Here is a 21313-nt window from a genome sequence, read left to right on the forward strand (position 1 = left end):
GTTCTGGTTTATTAGATTTGATTTGTCAATGGACTAAATCTCATATCTTAACACTAATATGATATCCCAATTTTCAATAACATAATAACAAAAAATGTAAAACTTCTCACTTTGAACAGAAAATACTAGATCCCTCTCATTGTCCTGTTTTCTCTCAGTTATAGTCAGCAAAATGTTAACCAGATAAATTAAGAATGACCAAATGATCTGAATGATGAATACACCTTTAATATACATATAGAACTCACCCGTATACATGTTTTTTTGTTGCCATCACCATGAATATGTTTGTTTCATTGCAACACCATGTAACACATTATTTCCATTAACATATTTTACTAGATTACCACCACACTATACTATGTATTCCCAATGAACAGTAACTTCATTTAGCATTACCCTTTCACAAATTCCTACAGAATTTTAAGCAGTTTTAAAATATAAAAATATATTTTAAAGGATCTTTAAATGTTTTCATATCTGTCATACAACAGATTGAACTATTTTTTTTTATCAGGGTTTATGAGAAACAGTTGAAACGTGATAAAGATAAAGATAATTGGATAATTGCAACTCAAGGTGCTGTTGATCAAGTATTCAGCCTCGGCTCCTCTGGTCGGAGGTCTCCATAAATCCCTAGTCATCCTTGCAGCCCGTCTGATCTGTGGCCTTCATCCTGAACAGGTCGATCCCTTCGTCCATCATCAGCTCTTTGGCGTAGCTCACGGTCTCCGGAGGCAGGAATCGCGAGCGGCCGAGGATCCAGGCGTAGTCGATGTGGAAGATGTAGAGGATGTTGGTGCAGGAGTAGACGACGGACAAGCTCTCGTAGTCAGTGGTCAGAATCCAGTATGGGCCATAGGGAGTAACTGTAAGCAAAAGTCACATTTGTTATATATCCTATTGCTATAGCAGAGTTTAGAATTTATTTCTAATACTTTTAAGACTGTAGGTGAATTACAGAAAAAAGAAAACATTTTCTTTCAGATTTACATTTCAAATAAATGCCAGTATCATCTGCATACGACTCAAACACAACAACTTAAAAATACAGAGATGCAATGAAAGGTGGGATAGGTGGACTATTGCATGCAACATTTTTGTAAGTCACTCAGAGCATTTTGCATCGCCAGTTCCCGGGTATCACTCAGGGAAAATTGAGAAGAAGTAGGCATCCTATTTGGGAGTAGGGAGACTAAAGCCAGGTGTAACAGCTGGATTTCTTTCAAACCTCTGCAAAACATACATCTAAATGAACTGTAGAAGCTGTAGTTTTAAGCTGTAGCCTATCTGTTAAATTCCCATTTCAGTTGAATTATAAATAAATGCAAATGCAGCATCATAGGAATTTTAAATGATTCCCTTCAACGGAAAGATCAATCTATTTGGCGCTTTAAGCCCACAATTATTGCCCAATTTAAGGTAACTTCTGGAACAAACCATGCCCACCTCCGGTCTTCTCATATTATTTTGTTGGTAAAACAGATACAAAGTCAGATAATGATGTCTCCGAACACCTCTACTAAAATCCGTGCTAGCAGCTCTTTAAGACTTACGCCTGGATTCCACTGGATGCGTAACGACTCCGACAGGGGTCTGTCCGAAACGGCTGCGTATCTACGCAGTCCGTCAACACCCACCGGATCCGTCTGTGTCGGAGCTGTTGCGGACAGCAGAGTCCCGAGGACGCACGAGATCTCGCGAATTCACGCCTAATCAATTGATATAACTGGAAGAGAATCAACATCTCCTCGTTAATGACTGGAGACAAATCCAGCGACTCCGTCTTAACGAGCGCTAACGAGGTCGGCCGGCTTGTTAACGAGCCGGCCGACCTCGTTAGCAAACCCGAGGTATTTTATTTTGAAAATATACCGGTGTTTTATTTTGTGTCTGTGCAAGACTTCCTGTCCGGAACGATCTGCTCTGTGCTGAATTTATGCGTAGTGCTCCGTCGTCCGACAAAAATAGAAGCTCTGCGCAAGTGTTGCGAGGGCTGTCGGATGGCCCTGCGTTGTCGGACTCATTACGCAGCGGATCTGCAGTCGGTGGAATCTCACACATTGATTATAATGGGTGCGTAACGGCTCCGAAGACGGATCTGCAGCCGTTACGCATCCAGTGGAATCCAGGCGTTAGGCTCAATGGTGCCTTGAACCTTGTCACCTTAGCAGCTTCCCCAGTGGACAAAAACATCTACTGATAACTCAGTGGACCAGAATAGACGATGACATGTTTCACATTCAGTCACGTAGGCTCATTGTCAATTCACTTTACGAATGCAGTGAGGCTGATGCATCATGTGTCAGCCGATATGTCCTCATTCACCAGCTATGTGAACAAGATGAGCTCAAATAAGTTCAGTGATGAGTGGAAAGTCTACTAAAGTCTTGTTGAACAGTTTTTAAGGGATTGTAGAATCATTTTTACATAATTACCATAAACTTTATCTCTTAAACACAATAAATAAAAACAAATAGAATATCAAATAACATCGAGAAGAGGGGGAAGACAACAGTTACGATAACGGAAACAAAAACATTTAACAGTAAGGATGAAGAACAGTGCTTACAATATGAGAAGCTGACTCCCAGTTTGGCAGGTTCTCTCATGTCTTGAATCACTGCGGTCCCTTCTGCTGTCCTCACCTTGCCCTTACTGAGAGACAGAGAAACATTTGACTTTGTTAAGCTTATATGAGATATACCAAATACACCAAATCATTAGAAGTGCATGTTCAAGTAAAGAATGAATAACTCAACCAATAACACATTATTACAGAATCAATTGTCCATGGTCTCCAGAGGGTTTTGTCTTTCCTTTGTTTGATAATAACTCCACTCCACCCTGAGGTGTGGCTCCATTTGCTCTGTTTGTACATGAGTAATAAGTTATTTTATCATTTAATTATTACTCTTTGCATGTTTTGTTGAGTATTTTCCAAAATGCTGAACTGCTGTATCACTCAGATCCAGATCAAAAAGATGTACTAGACTAATGGGCTTGTTTCTCTGGCAGAATCTCTAATATTGACATCAAATTAAATGTACATTGAAGTCAAATCTTAAGCATGGGCAAGTAAGAGCCTAGTCTACCTTCTAGCAGGCTGGTAGGTTGTTAACAATGGCCGTATGTTGTTTCGTTACATTTCACTTCCAGTTTCGTTCGGTTTACGCACCGGAAAAGGCTGCAGTTTTGTTTGATATAGGCTAAAGAACTTTTTCTCTAAGGTTAGGGCAAAAAAAGTTCCTGGTTGGGTTTTTATAAAAGAGTAAAATAAATGTGCGTTAATGGCAATAATGCAGTTGTTACAAAGATGGCATACCAGAAATGTATGTTTGTTGTACGTAAAAATGTGATGCACCGAAGTTATGTGAAGTTGCTTTGAATATTTTGGTTTCATGCAGGAGATGAACACCGATCTCCTGAGTGAAAGTCTCTGACTTGTTTGACCCATCCATCCTGTCAGTTACTTTAGGCGTGTTTCCCTCTAGTGAGCCGCTATGGTTGTGGCTTGGGAGAGAGGATCCGCCAAAGATCCGCCCAACTTCACCGGTTAGCAGCTCAGAAAGTATCTGCCTTGGTTAGGTACTTTTCTGAGCCACTACTAACTAGTTGACGGTGATTGGATACGGTTGAGGCGAGATATGACGTGAATAGAACTCGACACTTTCGTTTATTTCAATCTCCTCCTTAATGGCTTGCATCCTTGTCTGGTGCACGGTCTCAAAGACCAGGTGTACAAACACGACGAACAGTAACACAGAAACCATCTCCTCTCCTTTCACGTTGATGTCTCGACTGTTTGGACTTGCCACGTCGGTCTGTTGTCGGTCGAGTCACTGATGTCACGGTCAAAATTGTCGCTGAATAATCACGTAAGTGTCGCAGAACTATTTACGTCACATTCGAACTCCATTGGTTGGCCACTACAGTACCTGTATGGGAACAGAGCCTGAGGGAAACTAACTAGTGGGTTACTTTCCAAAAAGTACTCAAAAAGAAATTAAAAAGTACTCGCGTTTTGCTTTCACGCTCCGTAACATCACTTCCACCTTTGCCTCATTCATAAATAATACGGCCACTAGATGGCGCCACTAGAACAGCACGTTAATATTGACTGATCTGATAACGACCTGCTGCACCTACTAGAAGGTGGAGTAGTCCCCGCTGAAATCAGTAAATAATATCCCACAATACTCACTAGAACTGTGTGTTCAGCACCTGAATGGTGCTGTCTCTTCTGACGGCGTAGTTGGCCGTGATACACTTTCCTCTCTCGAAGGAAGCAGGGAGCTTCTCGATCTCATACCACCTGCCCAAATACTGACAACAGAAAGGACTTCAATGTAGTTCAGTGCTTATAGTAAATGTATTGATTGAATGAATGCTTGTATGCATTGTGTTTACCTTTTCAAGATTGAAGTTGGGCTGCACCTTGGGCGTAGGACAGGGACCCCAGTGGTAGGTCTGTGCCGACACAAGCGGGAGCAGCAGGAGGAGGAGGTAGACTGCAGACATGGCTCCTAAAGTACAGTGGAAACCAAATACAGTGATTATGGTTAGAGTAATTAATGGATTAAATGGATCAAAAAGCTTGGGACAGAATAAATCCTGTACAAATGCCATTGAAATAATTAGCTTTTAGTAATAAAGTACTCCGCTTAAAGTGTTTTGGGGCCTTTTTCTTATCCGACAATATATAGACACTATTATAAATCATCTTTTTTTTCTCTTTACTTTACCACCATTATAGTCTGTGTTTCTTTCCAAAACCTGCTACCAGTTTGGCATCGACAGCCTTCAATTTTTTTTCCAGGCCTGTTTAAAATGTGAAAATGTGTAGTTTAGTAGCCTTTTCACAAATTTTAAAATTGTTTTTATGAACAGCACAATTGTGTTTTAGACTATAGTGTAATTATAATGTTAAATACACTCAGCTGCACTTTATATATAGTAGGCCTACTGTATTTTAATTATACACAGTAGAGTAATTTAATTTGTACAGTAATTTGAAAATATGTGTGTTTAGTTTAAACAAAAAGCTTTTAAAAAGTTGAAAATCCGATGATATTGGCTAATTTTAAAGTTTCTACTATGACGAACGGTGCAATTTTATTTTAAAGAAAACACCCTTTGGTACTCATTCTTGCAGCAAATCCCTCCCAAAAGCTTGTTTTTGCTGTCAGAAGATCAAATAAAAAAACCTTTAAAACTGCAAGAAAAGGGAAATTAAAAAGTAAAAAAATGGAGGGAAATACACCTGCAAATGGCATTGCTTCATTACTTTATAGTGATGTAATTTACAAATGTCAATTAGATTAAAATCTGCATGAAAAATAAAGAAAAAAGTTATAAAAATCATGTTTACTTTAAAACGGACATTCTACACAATACTGCGGAAAACCACTTTTAATGGCAAAGTAAAGAAAATATTTTATTTACCTTACTCAGTTGCTTTGAGTAGGAACATATTGGTTGAACAGATTTGTGTTTCTTGTAGATAGCCAAATTAAAAGACTTTTTCTTCATTTTTTAATTCTTGCTTTTGTATTTTGTATCAATGTAAAATATTGTCAGTAGATGACAATCATGAACCTTTGTAGAGGGTGTTGGCGTGTTATATATCTTCTATTATTGTTCACGGTTTTGTGAAATATGATAGCAGTGAAAAACATGCCAGAAAGCACCTTTTATCTCTCTCACACTGAGCTGCAGCAGAGAATGCAAACTCTTCTTTTGTCTTTTCACACGAAATCACATGTCGCCTCACCTGTTCTGCTGGTTTCACCTAACAGCTTCACCTGCATACACACTAACTGGCTGCCTTGTTTTGTAATAGCGGATACCATTGTATAACACCAAATATTACATTTATGAGTTTCTCAAGGGGTTTCAGCTGAATGTTAAATAAAAAGTAAATAAAATACTAATTTGTGACCACAGAGGATAAGAATAAGCAGGAAAAGTTCTTGTTTACTGCAGAAAAAATAATTTGTGTTATTTAAAACTGATAAATAATCATTTATCCTGTTAATACTGCATTTAATTATGACATTTAATGTTCCTACCTCAGGTGATGGGTTCGAGGTGTCCGTCTGTCCTGCTGGTTGCAGCTGCTGATACTAAACTGTCTCAAGTTCTCTGGACAAAACACAGACTGGGAGTGTTCACGTTTACGTTACATCACTCCCGCAGCACGAGGCAGCTCATTAGCTCAATTGTCATCATGTGCACATTCCAACATTGTGAAAAAGCAGACACTGTGTTAAAATAATTTGTCTGTCTCTGTTGTCGGTCACTATCAAATGCATGCGTAGTTCACTGTGTGTGTGCTCTCTCTCTACGCATTTATATACTAATCATGCGATATGATTTTGATACTATGATTATGTTTGTGTGTTAATATTGGTTTAGAAACTGTGATTACTTTAAATACATATATTCCATTCGCTTAAACTTTGATTAAGATTCTATAATCTGTGTCTCCAAATTATATCTGTAAGACATAACGAGGCAGAATGTTTGTCTTAACAAGTTTTGATAGCAGGTCAGGACACACAGTGTGACACGACGTGTCTCTATATTGATTAAAACTGATGAATCAGCGGATCAAGAATGCGGCACTTCCTGGAAGAAATCTACCGTCATGATTAGTAAACCATTGTGAGGATAAAATAATGGGTTTGAGGGAAAGGAGACTGGTTCAGACTTCATGACCTGAAACCAGTCTGCATGGAAGTGATGTTTGAACCTACAGAGATCTCTGTGCGTTCAAACATCACTGCAATCTTCTCTGCCTGGCACATTGTGTCCTGACCTGCTATCAAAACTTGTTAAGACAAACATTCTGCCTTATGTTTTACAGATATAATTTGGAGACACAGATTATAGAATCTTAATCAGTTTAAGCAAATAGATTATATATGTATTTAAGGTAATCACAGTTTCTAAACCAGTATTAACACACAAACATAAATATTGTATCAAAATCATATTGCATGATTAATATATAAATGCATAGAGAGAGAGCACACACACAGTGAACTACGCATGCATTTGATAGTGACCTTTGATAGTGACCTGCGTCATGCACAGAGAGACAACAGAGACGGACAAATTATTTTAACAACTGTGATGAGGGTTCAATATTTGATTCATTCAGGTCCAATAACACTTTTATTTACTTTTTACATCATTACAGCATCTCATCTGAACAATGTTTTATAATGCATATAGTTGATTTTTTTCTCAAACATACTACCAAGTTTTATATTATTTATTAAATCAAACTAATGTTGTTCTGTAGGTAATCTGATGATGCTTGTTTGTAAATTTGTTTCTTTGTTTTTTAACCTTATTTCAGCTTGGACCAGTAATTCTCTGTACTTTGTTGATTTTATTGTATTGTGTTGCTGATGTGTTTTTGTTTTCCAGTGTAAAGCACTTTGTAACAGTTTTGAAAAGTGTATGAGAATAAAGTTTAATATTATGAAAAATTGTGTATGTTGCTGTGTGTTATTCTCAATGTAACCACTAGAAGGTGCCAAAGTAAAACAAAATCTTTTAGTTTAGAAACTTTTAGGGCCCGAGCAGGCAACGACCTGCGAGGTCCCTATTGTATTTCGAATGATTTTTTTTTTTTTTCAGGCAATGAAATTCATTATCATTATCATGTTTTTTATCTTTTTATCTATGTTATTTACTTCATACTGCAAACAAAATCTACCTCTGGGTACAAATAGAGTCCTCATACACACACACACACACACACACACACACACACACACACACAAAAGAGGCACATATCACACATCATTCAACTTAAGACAGTGGGAGTTAAAAAATTGCAAGTTAAATAAAAAATAAAAAAAATAAATTAAAAATTATTAAAAGTTCTTAGAGGTCCTGACTATACTTAATATTGATGTGACCTAAAATACGAATAGCAAAAAAAAAAGAAGACAGAAAAATAAACAAAATAAAACAGCAAAATAAAATAAAACTTGTTTTGGCTGTAAAAAACGTAGATAAAGGTTAAAATGTATATATAGAAATAGTAAAAACATACATAAAAGCAACAATAAATAAACACCTGTGCAAAGCATAGCAGGGACAAAACAATTTTTGTGTCTTTTTGTTCTACACCTAGGGATTGTAAACCTACGCCCAGAGGAGAGGAGCTGAAACTCTGTGTGCAATGGATGGGAACTGTCATTTAAAATTGAACCAGTAATGCGCTGTAATTGTTTTGTGTACAAGGTTCACGTTGAGCTGTGGCTCACCAATCAGTCTGCTAGACCACTTTACTATTTGGTTGACTGAGTTTTTATTTTTCAATGAGAGGTTGCCGTCGGTGTGTGCGTTACAGGGGCCAGTCTATACCACCCCTATGAATTTCATTGCCTTAAGTGTTATAGTGTGGCCACGGTACCAAATATGAAATTAGACTGCCACCACAGTGCCACATAGGGGCCGATCAATAAATCCTTAAAGGGTTATCCTCAGGAGGGCATTGACAATAGTTGTACCAAGTTTTGTATAATAATGCACAAACTATCCCTTTAATCCTCATACAGCGTCTGAAGGAGGACTCTTAACTGATATGTATAAGTTAGAAGAGGCAGGTAGCAATGGTGGAAAGTAACTATGTACATTTACTCAAGTACTGGACTTAAAGTAAAATTTTGAGGTACTTTTATGTACATTTTATGTAACTTTATATTCCTCTACATTTAGCTGACAGCTTAACTTACTTTTCAGGTCAAGATTTAAAATGAAAAACATGATACATTTAAAATGATTACTCATTTTTATAAATTAAACCACTTAAAAGTTTATTAGGTAGTTAAAATGAGCGGAGTGGAGTCATTTCACAGTGTGGTATTAGTACTTTTACTGAAGTAAAGGATCTGAACACTTCTTCCACCACTGTCTTTTTTACTTCTTGACTTTTTTTTAAAACTTTTTTTACATTTATTTTTCTTTATTTTTTGTATTTTTTATTTATTTTTTTATTTATTTTTTTTATTTTTATTTTTATTTATTCATTTTTTTGTATTTTTTTTTTTTTTTAATTTTTTAATTATTTTTTAATTATAATTTTTTTTCTGGGCTTCTGCGCATGCGCGGCTTTTTTCCGCTTCTGCGCATGCGCGGCTTTCCCCCGCTTCTGCGCATGCGCGGGTTTTGCGCATGCGCATTGTCCAGGGAACCCGCGCATGCGCAGAACTGCAAAAAGCCGCGCATGCGCAGAAGCGAAAAAAGCCACGCATGCGCAGAAGCGGGGGAAAGCCGCGCATGCGCAGAAGCCCAGAAAAAAAATAATTAAAAAATAATTAAAAAATTTTAAAAAATAAAATAAAATAAATAAAAAAAATAAATAAAAAAAAAATAAAAAATAAAAAAAAATAAAAATACAAAAAATAAAGAAAAATAAATGTAAAAAAAGTTTTAAAAAAAAGTCAAGCAGTAAAAAAGACAGTGGTGGAAGAAGTGTTCAGATCCTTTACTTCAGTAAAAGTACTAATACCACACTGTGAAATGACTCCACTCCGCTCATTTTAACTACCTAATAAACTTTTAAGTGGTAGTTACTTTCCACCATAGCTACCTGCCTCTTCTAACTTATACATATCAGTTAAGAGTCCTCCTTCAGACACTGTATGATGATTAAAGGGATAGTTTGTGCATTATTATACAAAACTTGGTACAATTATTGTCAATGCCCTCCTGAGGATAACCCTTTAAGGTTTTATTGATCGGCCCCTAGGTGGCACTGTGGTGGCAGTCTAATTTCATATTTGGTACTGTAGCCACACTATAACACTTAATCCAAAGAAATTCATAGGGGTGGTATAGACTGGCCCCTGTAACGCACACACCTCAACGGCAGCATGCCCCGACACGCATGTACTGCGAGGGCCCGTTCAGTACTGCTTGCAGTCCGAGTTTATTTACTTTTTCTCATGCTGAAGTAAATCCTTAAAAATCTTACTACTAATATTACTAAAATGTGTCATAAAAATGCCACGAAAATATTAGAAACCTGACTGTATAAATTATAGGATAATGTGTATCATAAGCTATATTAGGATCATTTTTAACATTCTGAGGCATTTAAAAAAAATCACTTTAGACTATAATAGTCTTTTTTTTTTTTTTTTTTTTTTTTTACATTTTTGGGCATTTAAAAAAAAATCACTTTTTGACAATAAACGGCATACTATAGTATAGCTTTTTTTTCTTCTTCCAATTTCGGACCTCCTATAGTATGGTGTTTTTCTGTCATTTCTGCATACATTATATCATAATATGTATTAGTAAACTATAATAGGGTAATTTTAAGCATTACTGGCCATTATTTTTGCCATACTCTTGCATTTTGGGACTTTGGGACAGACTATATGACGTATGACATTTTTGGTTGTTTTAAAAAAAAAATTATAATATGGTGTCCTCTGTCATTTTTGGATATATTTTTGCAATAATATGCATCATTAAACTATAATAAGGCCATTTTATGCATTTTGGTGTATTTTAAATTTTGACCTTTTTTGGACACACTACGTATGTATAGTATGGTGTTTTTGGACAAATTATGCAATGTGTATCAATGACTATAAATCTAACCAAAAGAATGCCCATGAATATTTAAGTTTCAAGTTGTGATATGGATCAATAATAAATGCATATCCAAATTGTAATACTCCTGTTTTGTACTCTTGCAACAATAATATTGTGAAATAATTAATATCTTTTCCTTACAGCCCACACTGTACCATAATAAAAAACTATACTATATTAATAATTTCTATATTCTGCTAGTTTTACTAAATCAATGTGACTTCAGTAAAAAATACAGGCAAAAACATTTTTACATGTGGGCAAAGATTTATAATAAGATGTTTTTAACACTATAAACATGTGTAACAAGTGAAAGTCAATGAGAACAAAAACACACAAGAATCTAATAAAGATTATTTATTTCCAGTGTTTGTTGAGGGAGGGCATTGCACACCCATGTTTTGCTGTACACAGGCGAGATGTTCACTGTTCAGAAAACATTGTCTCATGCAGTTTTAAAGATAACTTGTTTTTTCTCCCAGGTTTTAAGCGCCCATGCATTTTACTGCACTGAAAAATACAGAGGGGGGAAAAATGAAGTAAAACTATAAATGAAACACAGACACTGACATACAATTGAATACTCAGATGTTGATGTGAGTTAAAAACTAAAAAGAGGAAAGACCCCACAACAAAAACATCTCTGGAATGCCTGTGAGATTATTGTCTCCTAAAAATGTTTTGTCTTGTAAACTGTTGGTAAAAACAGTTTTAAAAAAGGAAAAACAAGAGGCACTTTTTCTTTTTGAGATAAAAATAATGTGTAAAAACTTACTTTTTTGGACTATAACTGGACAAAGTTTGGAAATAAACTACTGTACCAAGCATTACATACTATAGTATCAGCATTTCATTACTGTTTTTTTCAGTCTTTATTTGATAAATCTATAATAATCTTCCAGTCCATCAAGCTAATATCTGGCTGTTGTGACTTGTACTGTGAAAAAACAAACTTCCCACAGTACCCAGCTCAGAAAGCAGCCCTCAGTTACATCCACATACTTCAAGTACAGGCAAAAAACACATACATACTGTTTTGAAAATGACAATATTGCCACAAGCAACTAGTGTTAGTCCAAAGAGAGTAATACATTCTTCATACCGCTTATAATAGGAAGAACTGAACCATGATTCCTTAATAAAAAAGCCTCCTCCTGCATTCAGTTGACCCCGTTACGTTTCATTAGTGCTGTTTAACAATCCACAGAGTCCTTTTCTGTCCCATTAACACCACATATCAAGTCACATTCTCGCATTTGTGGGGTTCGATCGTGCAGGAGGAAGTCCAAGTTTTGTCCACGTCTGTTCCAGTATGGCCAACGAGTCAGTGGAATTACACACATAAACATCTCTTCAGCATTATTTCAGTAACAATCACATAAGCCTATACACAGTATGTACAGTAGATACATAAAGTATACTTTGTAGAAAAAATATTGTGCAGTAACCTTAGCTAAAATACCCACATTCGTACATTTACGCATTCAATCACACTTCACACAAGACCACTCTTGCTGTTTCACAGATACTGGTAGAACCGTGAGCGGACAACTTGTGCTCCAGACAGTTTGTGTGGGTGAGCGTCCGCCCCGACGCTGCTTTTGTTTTTGCCCTGCAGCCCGCTACCGTTAACATGCTCTCCTGCTAGCGGCTGTGCGCCCGGGGACACAGAAGCAGGAGGTCTTTCAGGAGCTGCGTCCTGAACTTCCGGATGATCGTCCTCGGGGACGGCTTTGGGCGCGACCTCAACGCTTGAATCAGAGCCTCTGTGTCGCTCTCTAGTGATCCAGTCCCGGATGGAGAAGTCCTGAGAGGAACACCTGGGCTTGAGGCGGTCCAGAGCTGAGAGCTCGGCCGTCTGGTCCACCCCGCCCTGCTCCCTCCAGTCGTTGATGACCGCCAGCTCTGCAAAGTCCCTCTGCCCGCCCATGGTGTGCCTGCGGCGGATGTTTTTCTTCTTCCCGCGAGTATCTGCAGCTCGGTTCTTCTGCGTGAACATATCGTCAGCAGACGTGCGTAACCTGAATTTGAGCCGCTCTGTGATCTTAAGGTGCCAGGCTGGTTCGGGACGCTCCGACTCGCTGCGTGAGGACGAGCTGAGGCTGCTCGTAGACCGCCCCTTCTTCATCACCTCCAGGACTCGAGAGAGTCGCGTGGAAGACTCCGCTCTGCCCTCGCCACGCTCCCCACTCCCAGCGACACCCTCCACCGATGATTCACTGTCTGTTTTCTGTCTTAGCGACCACCTTCTGGAGAGGGTGTCGCACTCGATCATCCTGTGTGACGGGAAAAGGCGCCGCGCTTCCATTTTTGGCGTGCTGCCCTCGGCTGCTCCGCCTCCTCGTGGTTCAGTCTTGTCCAGACTCTGCTCGGGGCAGGGTGTGGACTGGCTACTGCCACCGCCCGGGGCAAAAACCGGGAAGTCGCTTTCGCTGTCCGTCTCCATGGGTCGACCCTCGCTAATGAGCTCACTGCGTTCGTCATCTGCCTCTTCTCCGCCCTGCAGCTCCGGACTGAGCGCGCTGGACTCCGCTCCAGTCAAGAATGTGATGGAGGAAGTTGTGGAGTAGTCTGAGGTGATGGAGCTCACCTCTGCACCGGCGGACGCCCCCGGACCTGCTACCAGTCCTGCAGGAATATCAGCAGACGTTCCGCTCCACTTTTTCGGTCTTGACCTTGGCACAGACGCTCCGGAGCTCATTGTGCCGAGGTCCGAGGTGTTCTCATCAAGCTGGGACGGAGGATCTGACAAGGAGGATTTGGGCTGAGGAGCAGTTTGGAAGCTAGAAATATTTGGGGTCGGGGAGGGGGCAGGAGAGGGGTGTCTGGGCGGAGTCTTGTCCTTCAGGAATAAGGAGTTTCTGTGCTCTCTCTTGGCTTTAGGTGTGAGCTCCACACTTCTCCCGTTCTCCTTCCTCTCCTCTACTCGCGCTGGCTGCTTTGCATTGGGTTTTGCGTTGGGGCTGGGGCGAGTCTCGCTCGGCACCTCAATCTGGAGGCCGTGGTGGTTCGGCTTCTGTCCAGGGATCTCCTTCTTGGGGAAGACAGCGTCCAGATCATCATCTGAGCTGCTAGGCTGCGGCTTCTCCTTTGACTTCTTTCTTTTGCGGCTGGCTGCAGCAAAGATGGAGGAGACCAGGAGCTCTCGGCTGCACTGGTCCTTCCCTGAGCCCCAGGAACCCTGCAGAGAGGAAGAGAGGATTCCCAAATGAGCATTTCTGATTCTGAGACACACAAGGAGGGAGCACGTCAAAGAGAACACAAACCCTTCACCCCTGCCTGTAAACCTGTACTCCACCTGCTCCCGTGAAGCACCACAAACCAGAGAAGTGGACAGAGAGAGGAACATTAACAGGCGTCAGTAACAGGGAGCACAGTATTGTTTTCATGCCAGCTTTAAAGCAGAAGCAGGAGAAGCAGTAGCACAGCATGAACTGAAGCATCCCTGCACGAGCCGGAGCTCCGGCATGATCGGCTTAAAAGCTGAAGGAAAGCAGCCACAGAACAGCAGTGCAGTGATGAAAGGCACCTGCTTTTGCTAATGACCCTTTTTTTTCTTTTCCATATCATAACGAACAACTGCAGGAGCCACAAGTCTGATGCAACATGAAGCAGAAAAGAGGCTGTGGCTCACTGGATGTGCTCAGCACTGACTGACTACTCATCACGTGAATTTTAAGAGTTGGTTCACCCAAATTACAAAAAAATGCAGATTTGATGCTGTCTTGTTTTCACACCAAATCCATAGCAGATTTTTACCTGGAGTTACTCATGAAGTTTGACTGTGAGTTTGGGATCATTTGTGTTCATTTACGTGAGACATGCTGGTTAAGATACCAACAAGTTTGCTTTTGTCATTTCAACAAAGCTGAAAATAACCACTATTATATATATATATATATATATATATATATATATATATACTTTTTGCCCATTGTGGAAGTCTGATACATTGGAAAACCATGTTTGGGCTCATTACATCACACAACTCTTCTAATTTCACTGCCTTCTCCACAAACTGCATCTGAATGACTGCCACGACTACAGCAGAATTAATCCAAAATAGATTTTGCCGTGATTTAGTTGCAATAAACTTAAATTATATAAATAATAATAAACATAAATTATATGATATGTTTAAATAAACTATGATAGTCATTTTAAAAAAAATCACTTTCTGACAAAAAACAACATATTATAGTATGACTTTTTTCCCTCCAAATTTTGGACAACCTATAATATGGTGTTATGGTGTCATTTCTGCCTTAATTATATGATAATATGTATCAACAAACTACAATAGGGTAGGTTTTAACATTTTTTAGGCATTTAAATTTTTTAAAAACTTTTTTTAACTGCAACAGACTTTAATAGGGCCATTTTAAGCATGACTGGCCATTATTTTTTGCCAGACTCTTGCATTTTGGGGCATTTTTAAATTTGACTTTTTTTTTACTTTATGATAATAAATACATATCCAAATTGTAATACTCCTGTTTTTTACTCAAGCAACAATAATATTGTGAAATAACTAATATCTTCACCTTACAGCCCACAGCGTACTATGAATGAATCCAAAATAAATAGATTTTGCCATGATTTAGTTGCAATAAACAGATCAAAGGGATGTCAAAGTATGACACGTTTAAACCATTCTATTACGTTCATTGCAGAAAAATGGGATATCTATATGAGCTGGGCACATGGAACTAAAACAATATGCATGGGACAAGACAGACCACAAGAGGGAAGTGAAATTTTATGTATTTATTTATTTTGTGATTTGGGTGAAACCCCTCTTTTAGAGGAGTAGTTCAGATTATTTGAAGTGAGGTTGCGTGAGGTACCCATTCAGGGTGAGTACCTACAGTAGAGTCAGTCAGCAGTTCCATAGAGCAGACAGGAGTACTGGCACAGAAGCTAAACAATGTTGGTAGTCGAAACTGCAGATAACAGGAGTTGCTGGTCTCCCGCTGCCTCGATCGGTCAGTTTCTTTGTGTTATTGTGTGACTTTGGTGTTTTAGGGGATTTCAGGGCAATAAAGACTAAAACAAACAGACCCAGGAACAGTTTACAATATTGTGGAACAAACAGTGCAATACATTTATATTTATTTTATGTGCAATAACTCCCATTAGTCCCTGTAAATATCCCAAACCTGCTGCTTCCCACTTCTTCTTCTTGTGCTTTTTTATAGGTTTTCTTGTATTTTTTTTTCACTATGTTTAAATTATTGTATTCTGCACTGTCTAATTTTGCTGTACTTCTGTGCAATGACAAATAAAAACTATTCTATTCTATTCTATTCTATTCTTAAGGGGTTAGTTCTGATTCATTAAGGTCACACAATAACACAAACTAACCGATCGAGGCAGCGGTAAACCAGCAACTCCTGTGTTCTGCGATGTAAAATTACTGCTTTTGTTAAAGGAGTCTTGTGGCTTTGAAGAGGGGAAAGATAACAGCTGTAGTTCCCTCCATGTTATCTTAAACAGGTCTGCCTAATGGCAAAGTAAAGCAGTAAAAATATTCTAAATATGGAATACACTTTATCTTATTTTAATCTGCTAAAAAGCAGCAGTACATTGCTTCAATTCCGTGTCAGTACTCCTGCAGGCTTCTCCAGCTGGTTCGACTGTCATCTACTGCAGCTAACACACAGACTGTAGACAAAAAGCACTTACAACCTCACTTCAAAAACTCCTAGCTGTCCCTGTAAGTGTATGTTGCGATGACTAGATGCTGATCTGTCCTGCTTGTCACCTACCTCCCGTCATCCTACACTACCAGCTGCCTGACAGCCTTAACACTGGGCGCACACACACTCACCTTTGATTTAGCTGAGTCACTAGTCGGTGAATCTGTAGGTAGGAGAGAAGAGAAGAGAGGGACGTGTTAGATGATTTTACAACAAAAATGAACACATCGATGAGGTGCAACATGGGAAAATGAATCAGGGAGAAAAAAAGGAGAATATGTTGATGAGAAGGATCGTGTGAAGCGAGAACACAGAACCAGACAGGTGAGCACAGACGTGAACAGACGACAGGCCATGCTTCACACAGGACAGGTGAGCTCTCTGTTACACTCAGGTCCACATCTAATGGCATGTGACGTTCTTCCCCCAACACACCCGAACATCGAGTCCAAGCCGAGTAAAGATAGTTCTGATCTTTCCTCTGAGTGATACTGAGTGCAACTTCAGCAACGAACACAACATGAACATTTACCAGCAGCTGAACAGCAGATAATGCGCCATGCAACACGAGGATGGTGAGGGATGTCCAGGTATGCAGACAGACGTGAACCCTATCCTAAAATGTCTTATTATTATTATAAAACACCTGAAACTACAAATAGAAGAAGCTGGGTATTGTATGGTATAGATTTGGTATCAGCAAAACAATCCATTCTTGATAAATTTCCAGTCTTCAAATGTTAAATGTCTAAACTGTTGAATATCCAAGTATTTTTCTCATAAATTTGCAGCTTTTGACTTTTTGGGGGGGGGGGGGGGGGGGGGGGGGTTTTCCTAGTAAAGTTATTTCTCAAATTTTAACGTAAGACATCACAACTTTTCCTCATAAATTTACAACTTTAATACTGGATTATCTATCTATCTATATATATATATATATGTGTGTGTGTGTATCTGTGTGTGTGTGTGTGTGTGTAGTAAATTTGTGAGTTTTTCTTGTGAATTCAACACTTATTCCTATATTTACAACTTTAATCTGGGAGTTTTTCTGAATATTACTCCCCTTTGTTTGCTCCTTATTTTTTTATTTTATTACATTTTTTTAAACCTAATAATAATTATTATTATTATTACAATACACCATTAATAAACCATTTTACCATCTAGTATTTTACAAAAAAAATTAAAAGTTATTTTTCCTGGTTATTATCTCATTGACCCCTTTGACTGATCTTTTTTCTCTCAGGTTGGGAACCACTGGTTTAAATAAACAGCCTTATCAGAACTTTCCCTGTAGAAAATCATCTAAAGTGACAAAATCTAGGTCTGTTAAGCAGGATAGAAGCAGTTTTCAGTACTTGCTACAGACACATTTCGGTTGATAATAATAAAATAAAAAATAAAGAGGGTGATGTTTGATATCCAACCACACAGATAGACTTTGACGATGCTTTTTTTAGCTGACCGGACGAAACAATGAGAGGTGACATGAGCGAGCTGCGATGACAACAGTGACACACGGTGATGACGGAGACGGCTATGGAGGAAACCAAAAGAATAACAGAGAAGTGACAGGGGGGTCACAGAGGGGCTAGCTATATGAAAAGAGGGGACACTACATGAGAGAGAGAGTGTCAGCGAGGAAAACCTATAATCAGTCCTCACCTGCTCTGTAATCACATATTTCATCCTTGTAGCTAAAATTTGTCTTTGTTTGTTTGTGTGACATAGCCGAGCCCCCCTATACACACCCCTTACAATACACATGATGGCACGATATGCAAGTGCACACTGACTGGTGACGTAGAAACCATACCATGCTATCTCTCCTGTTGGCAAGCTTGCGAGACAGTGAGGAGAGACAGCGGAGAGCCTTTCAGACAGTAGCACCGGCCTGTGTTAGGTATACTCTGACAGAAAACCCACAACACCGGACACCGAACAGTACCGTGTAGCCGCTTCGATTCCCCTTTTTTCTTGTCACGGTTTCTTTCTTTAATGCTTTTCTTTTTCTTTCTCTCTTTGGCACTTTAATAGAGCTGCGGGTTCCTGCAGACTAGGCAGCTACACTGCGGGCAACAATCCTCCTTCTTCCTACAGTTCCAGCTGTCCATCACGGACATTATAGAGTCCATCAGTGTCATCATGGTGTGATAGACTCCTCCCACCTGGCCTGTGTCAAGATCAGTATGTGTGAATGCTGGGAAAGCCTTTAGGACACCCGACAGAGCCTCACTAGAGACAAGAGGAATCAGAGGTCGCCTTTCACTGTAAAAACATCTATTTCTGACGTGGGAAAGAACATGCCTTATTAGTGCAACAGTAGGCAGGATAAAGGGAGGGAGGAAACACAGCCCAGGTGTGGAGTTTGACTAAAACGAGGGCAAAGGGGTGTTTAAAAAAAGGAAATCTGAATCTAACAAATACTGAGGAAGGGGGGATAAATCTCTGAAAGCAAATGAAGAAGCGCAACAATTTATTGCATCCTACAACTTTCTGTGATGCAAATAAATTGCTCACTGAAACCCACACAGGCATTTTGGTTAGCCATAGACATTTCTATCTAGTGGCAACAGCCAGAGAAGCAAAAGGAGAAGCTTGGCTATAGGGGAGAAGCAGCGTTATCATCAGTTTTCACACCGGTCCGCCTCCGACCACAGCGCTCAGCAGAGAAAAGGGTAGAGAAAGATTAAACCCACCAAAGAGTTGGTCTGCCAAAGGCAGCGCGTTACCTGATACTTCACCCTGCGACGTGCCCGTGCGGCCGATGTTGGTGAGCAGGTGGTCGATGTTGGGGACGGGCTGGGACTCCACCGCACTCTCCTCATGGGACATGGTCTGAAAGGAGCAGATGTGACACAGTTAGGAACAGATTCACAGGAAAGTTTGGAGAAATTTGCAACCCTGAAAGCCGCTTTCACACACTTTATCTACTTATCGTCCACTGTGTTGAATTGTACTTTAGTTTGTCTGTAAAACCAATAGGAGAAACCAATAAAAGGACATTTGGTTTTATTCCAGTAGCCATGAGAACTGTGAACAGTTGTACTACAAGAGATAGTTAGTTCCCTGTAGTCATGTAACGACAGTGTAGTGCAGTTACATGATCATATCTTGTACTGAATGAATGGCTTTTGTATTTTTATTTGCAAACTCACTTGACTAAAATGTGAATAAAGTGGTTTAAATTGAATTGAGTTTAAATTGATGCAAATTCCTTGAACAGAATGATGAAAATATGCAGAATTCACTTCATTCACACAAGTTAAAATTTTTCAACTCAGATGAGAAATTCACATAACGTTCTGTAACAAAAGCCTATCAGTGTTGAGATTTCCCTGCATAGCATCACCCTGGTGGAGCCAAACTCCATTCAGAAAATAAGCATTTTAAAAGTTGTTTGCTTGTCTTCATGTGAAAAAAACAGACAAACAACTAAATTCAGACTTTTTACACATTGGTATACTAATGTAGTTATTTCGGCACTCTTCTGATCCATTTATTGCAATTAAATCAAAGCTTATTTATGGTTGCAGAAGCTGCACTGATCCAGACAGAGTTCCTGGAGAACTTAAGTGTTGCATGCAAGTAACGCAAATAAACACAAATGATACTGCGATCAAACTCGTGCAACTAATGCAAGGTGAAGATTTGCCTTACATTTGGTGTGAACACAGAGTTAGGAGAGGACGGAGGCAGAGAGAAAATAATTGAATGGCAGTGATGCCTGTACCCACCACTGGATCTCCGTTTCCTTCTTCAGTGAAAAACCAGTCGTACTAGAAGAAATTAAAATAAAAGATTAAAAAATCATGTTTTGTGTTTCATAAATTTGGTTTAATACTTTTAATATCTTTAATAGCAGTAAGCATAAAGATCTCATGCTCACATTGTGAATGAGGGCCTCCACGATCCTGTACTGGTCTGGCATGTGTGTCACCATGTGGGTCATGTTGTCCTCGGTGGTGCGCACCAGAGTTGGACCAAACACGATGGCCAGGTTCCTTGGTTCCATCTAACAAACAAGATAGTGAGTTTTAATTTGGAATTTTAAAATTAAAATGTAAGTCTTATTAAGAGATTTGTAAGCTACGCACCTTGTTCTTCTCTGAGTTTTCAGCCACAGTTTTGAGGTGAGCTGAGAGGAACTTGAGGGTTTCGTAATGATGATCTGGCAACTCATGAAGCTGTAAAAGAGAAGAAACAGAAACATTATACAGATGTTTACCGACAAAATAATCTTCATCTATTAAAACATTTTTTGGTGCATTTCATAGGGACTTCATGAGGTTACAGCAGTGTTATAAAAGTGTGTGAAAAGCTTGTAAAAAAAAAAAGAAAAAGAAAAGCCAAATGTTTTAGAACCAAGTAAATGAACCAATAAATACGTATTTTAATAAATAATAAAATGAAAAATGTTTGAGACAAATAATCAGAGCAACTCACCAGCCTCTTGAGCACTTTGAGCCTCTCCACTGGGTCCTCTGTTCTGTTGGCATCTATAAAGTCTGCGTACCTGTCTGCAGGCAGAAATTAAACATTAAGCAAAGGCTGGAGGTGAAATATAGTCAACGTGTTAGTAGGTTGTAGTTCTTGTTTTTGGCCACTAGATGGCATGCATGACCTTTGGAAAGAGTGACTTACCATTGGTGAACAGCGGCTCAGGAAGTTTGCGGAAGAAGGACTTTAGTAAACTGCTGATCACATTGAGGTCCCTCCATTTCTGTCAAAAGAAAATTAAGGGTTTATTCAACATGCATGATGATTATATGCTCACAGGAAAATATCACATCCAGTGTCAGAGTGCTGCCGCTCTGACTGCTGCACCCCTTTGAGTTGGTTGTAAAGTTGATAATCACAAAATGCAAAATCCTGCTCTGGCATTCACTGACGGTTGCTGTGGCTGCCAAAAACAACCACATAATCATGTTTTAATTAGATTATAATACAGCAAGAAGACACATCCCTGGCAAGTATTCAGTGTAGGG

General features: G+C 39.1%; 2 protein-coding genes across 5 annotated transcripts in view; both read right to left on the bottom strand.

The window, feature by feature from the left end:
* Positions 1 to 636: 636 nt before the first annotated feature.
* Positions 637 to 4859, bottom strand: apodb (apolipoprotein Db). The gene is made up of 4 exons (XM_059326514.1): positions 4411 to 4859; positions 4205 to 4326; positions 2573 to 2658; positions 637 to 869 (listed from the first exon to the last, which is right to left on the bottom strand). The coding sequence occupies exons 1-4, from the start codon at positions 4627 to 4629 to the stop codon at positions 637 to 639; spliced, it is 660 nt and encodes a 219-aa protein (XP_059182497.1). The 5' UTR covers positions 4630 to 4859.
* Positions 4860 to 10968: 6109 nt separating this feature from the next.
* Positions 10969 to 21313, bottom strand: part of LOC131961760 (rho GTPase-activating protein 21) — a 99987-nt gene continuing 89642 nt past the window's right edge. For all 4 annotated transcript variants that reach the window (XM_059326640.1, XM_059326641.1, XM_059326642.1 and 1 more), the window contains 8 exons: positions 20970 to 21048; positions 20772 to 20845; positions 20423 to 20512; positions 20215 to 20340; positions 20063 to 20104; positions 19058 to 19163; positions 16457 to 16488; positions 10969 to 13807 (listed from right to left, as the gene is read on the bottom strand). In XM_059326640.1, coding sequence (XP_059182623.1) covers positions 12146 to 13807; positions 16457 to 16488; positions 19058 to 19163; positions 20063 to 20104; positions 20215 to 20340; positions 20423 to 20512; positions 20772 to 20845; positions 20970 to 21048 — 2211 coding nt within the window. In that variant the 3' untranslated portion in view covers positions 10969 to 12145. The remainder of the gene's footprint in view (positions 13808 to 16456; positions 16489 to 19057; positions 19164 to 20062; positions 20105 to 20214; positions 20341 to 20422; positions 20513 to 20771; positions 20846 to 20969; positions 21049 to 21313) is intronic.

Source organism: Centropristis striata, chromosome 23 (genome assembly GCF_030273125.1).
Source record: "Centropristis striata isolate RG_2023a ecotype Rhode Island chromosome 23, C.striata_1.0, whole genome shotgun sequence".
Taxonomy (NCBI): Eukaryota; Metazoa; Chordata; class Actinopteri; order Perciformes; family Serranidae; genus Centropristis; species Centropristis striata.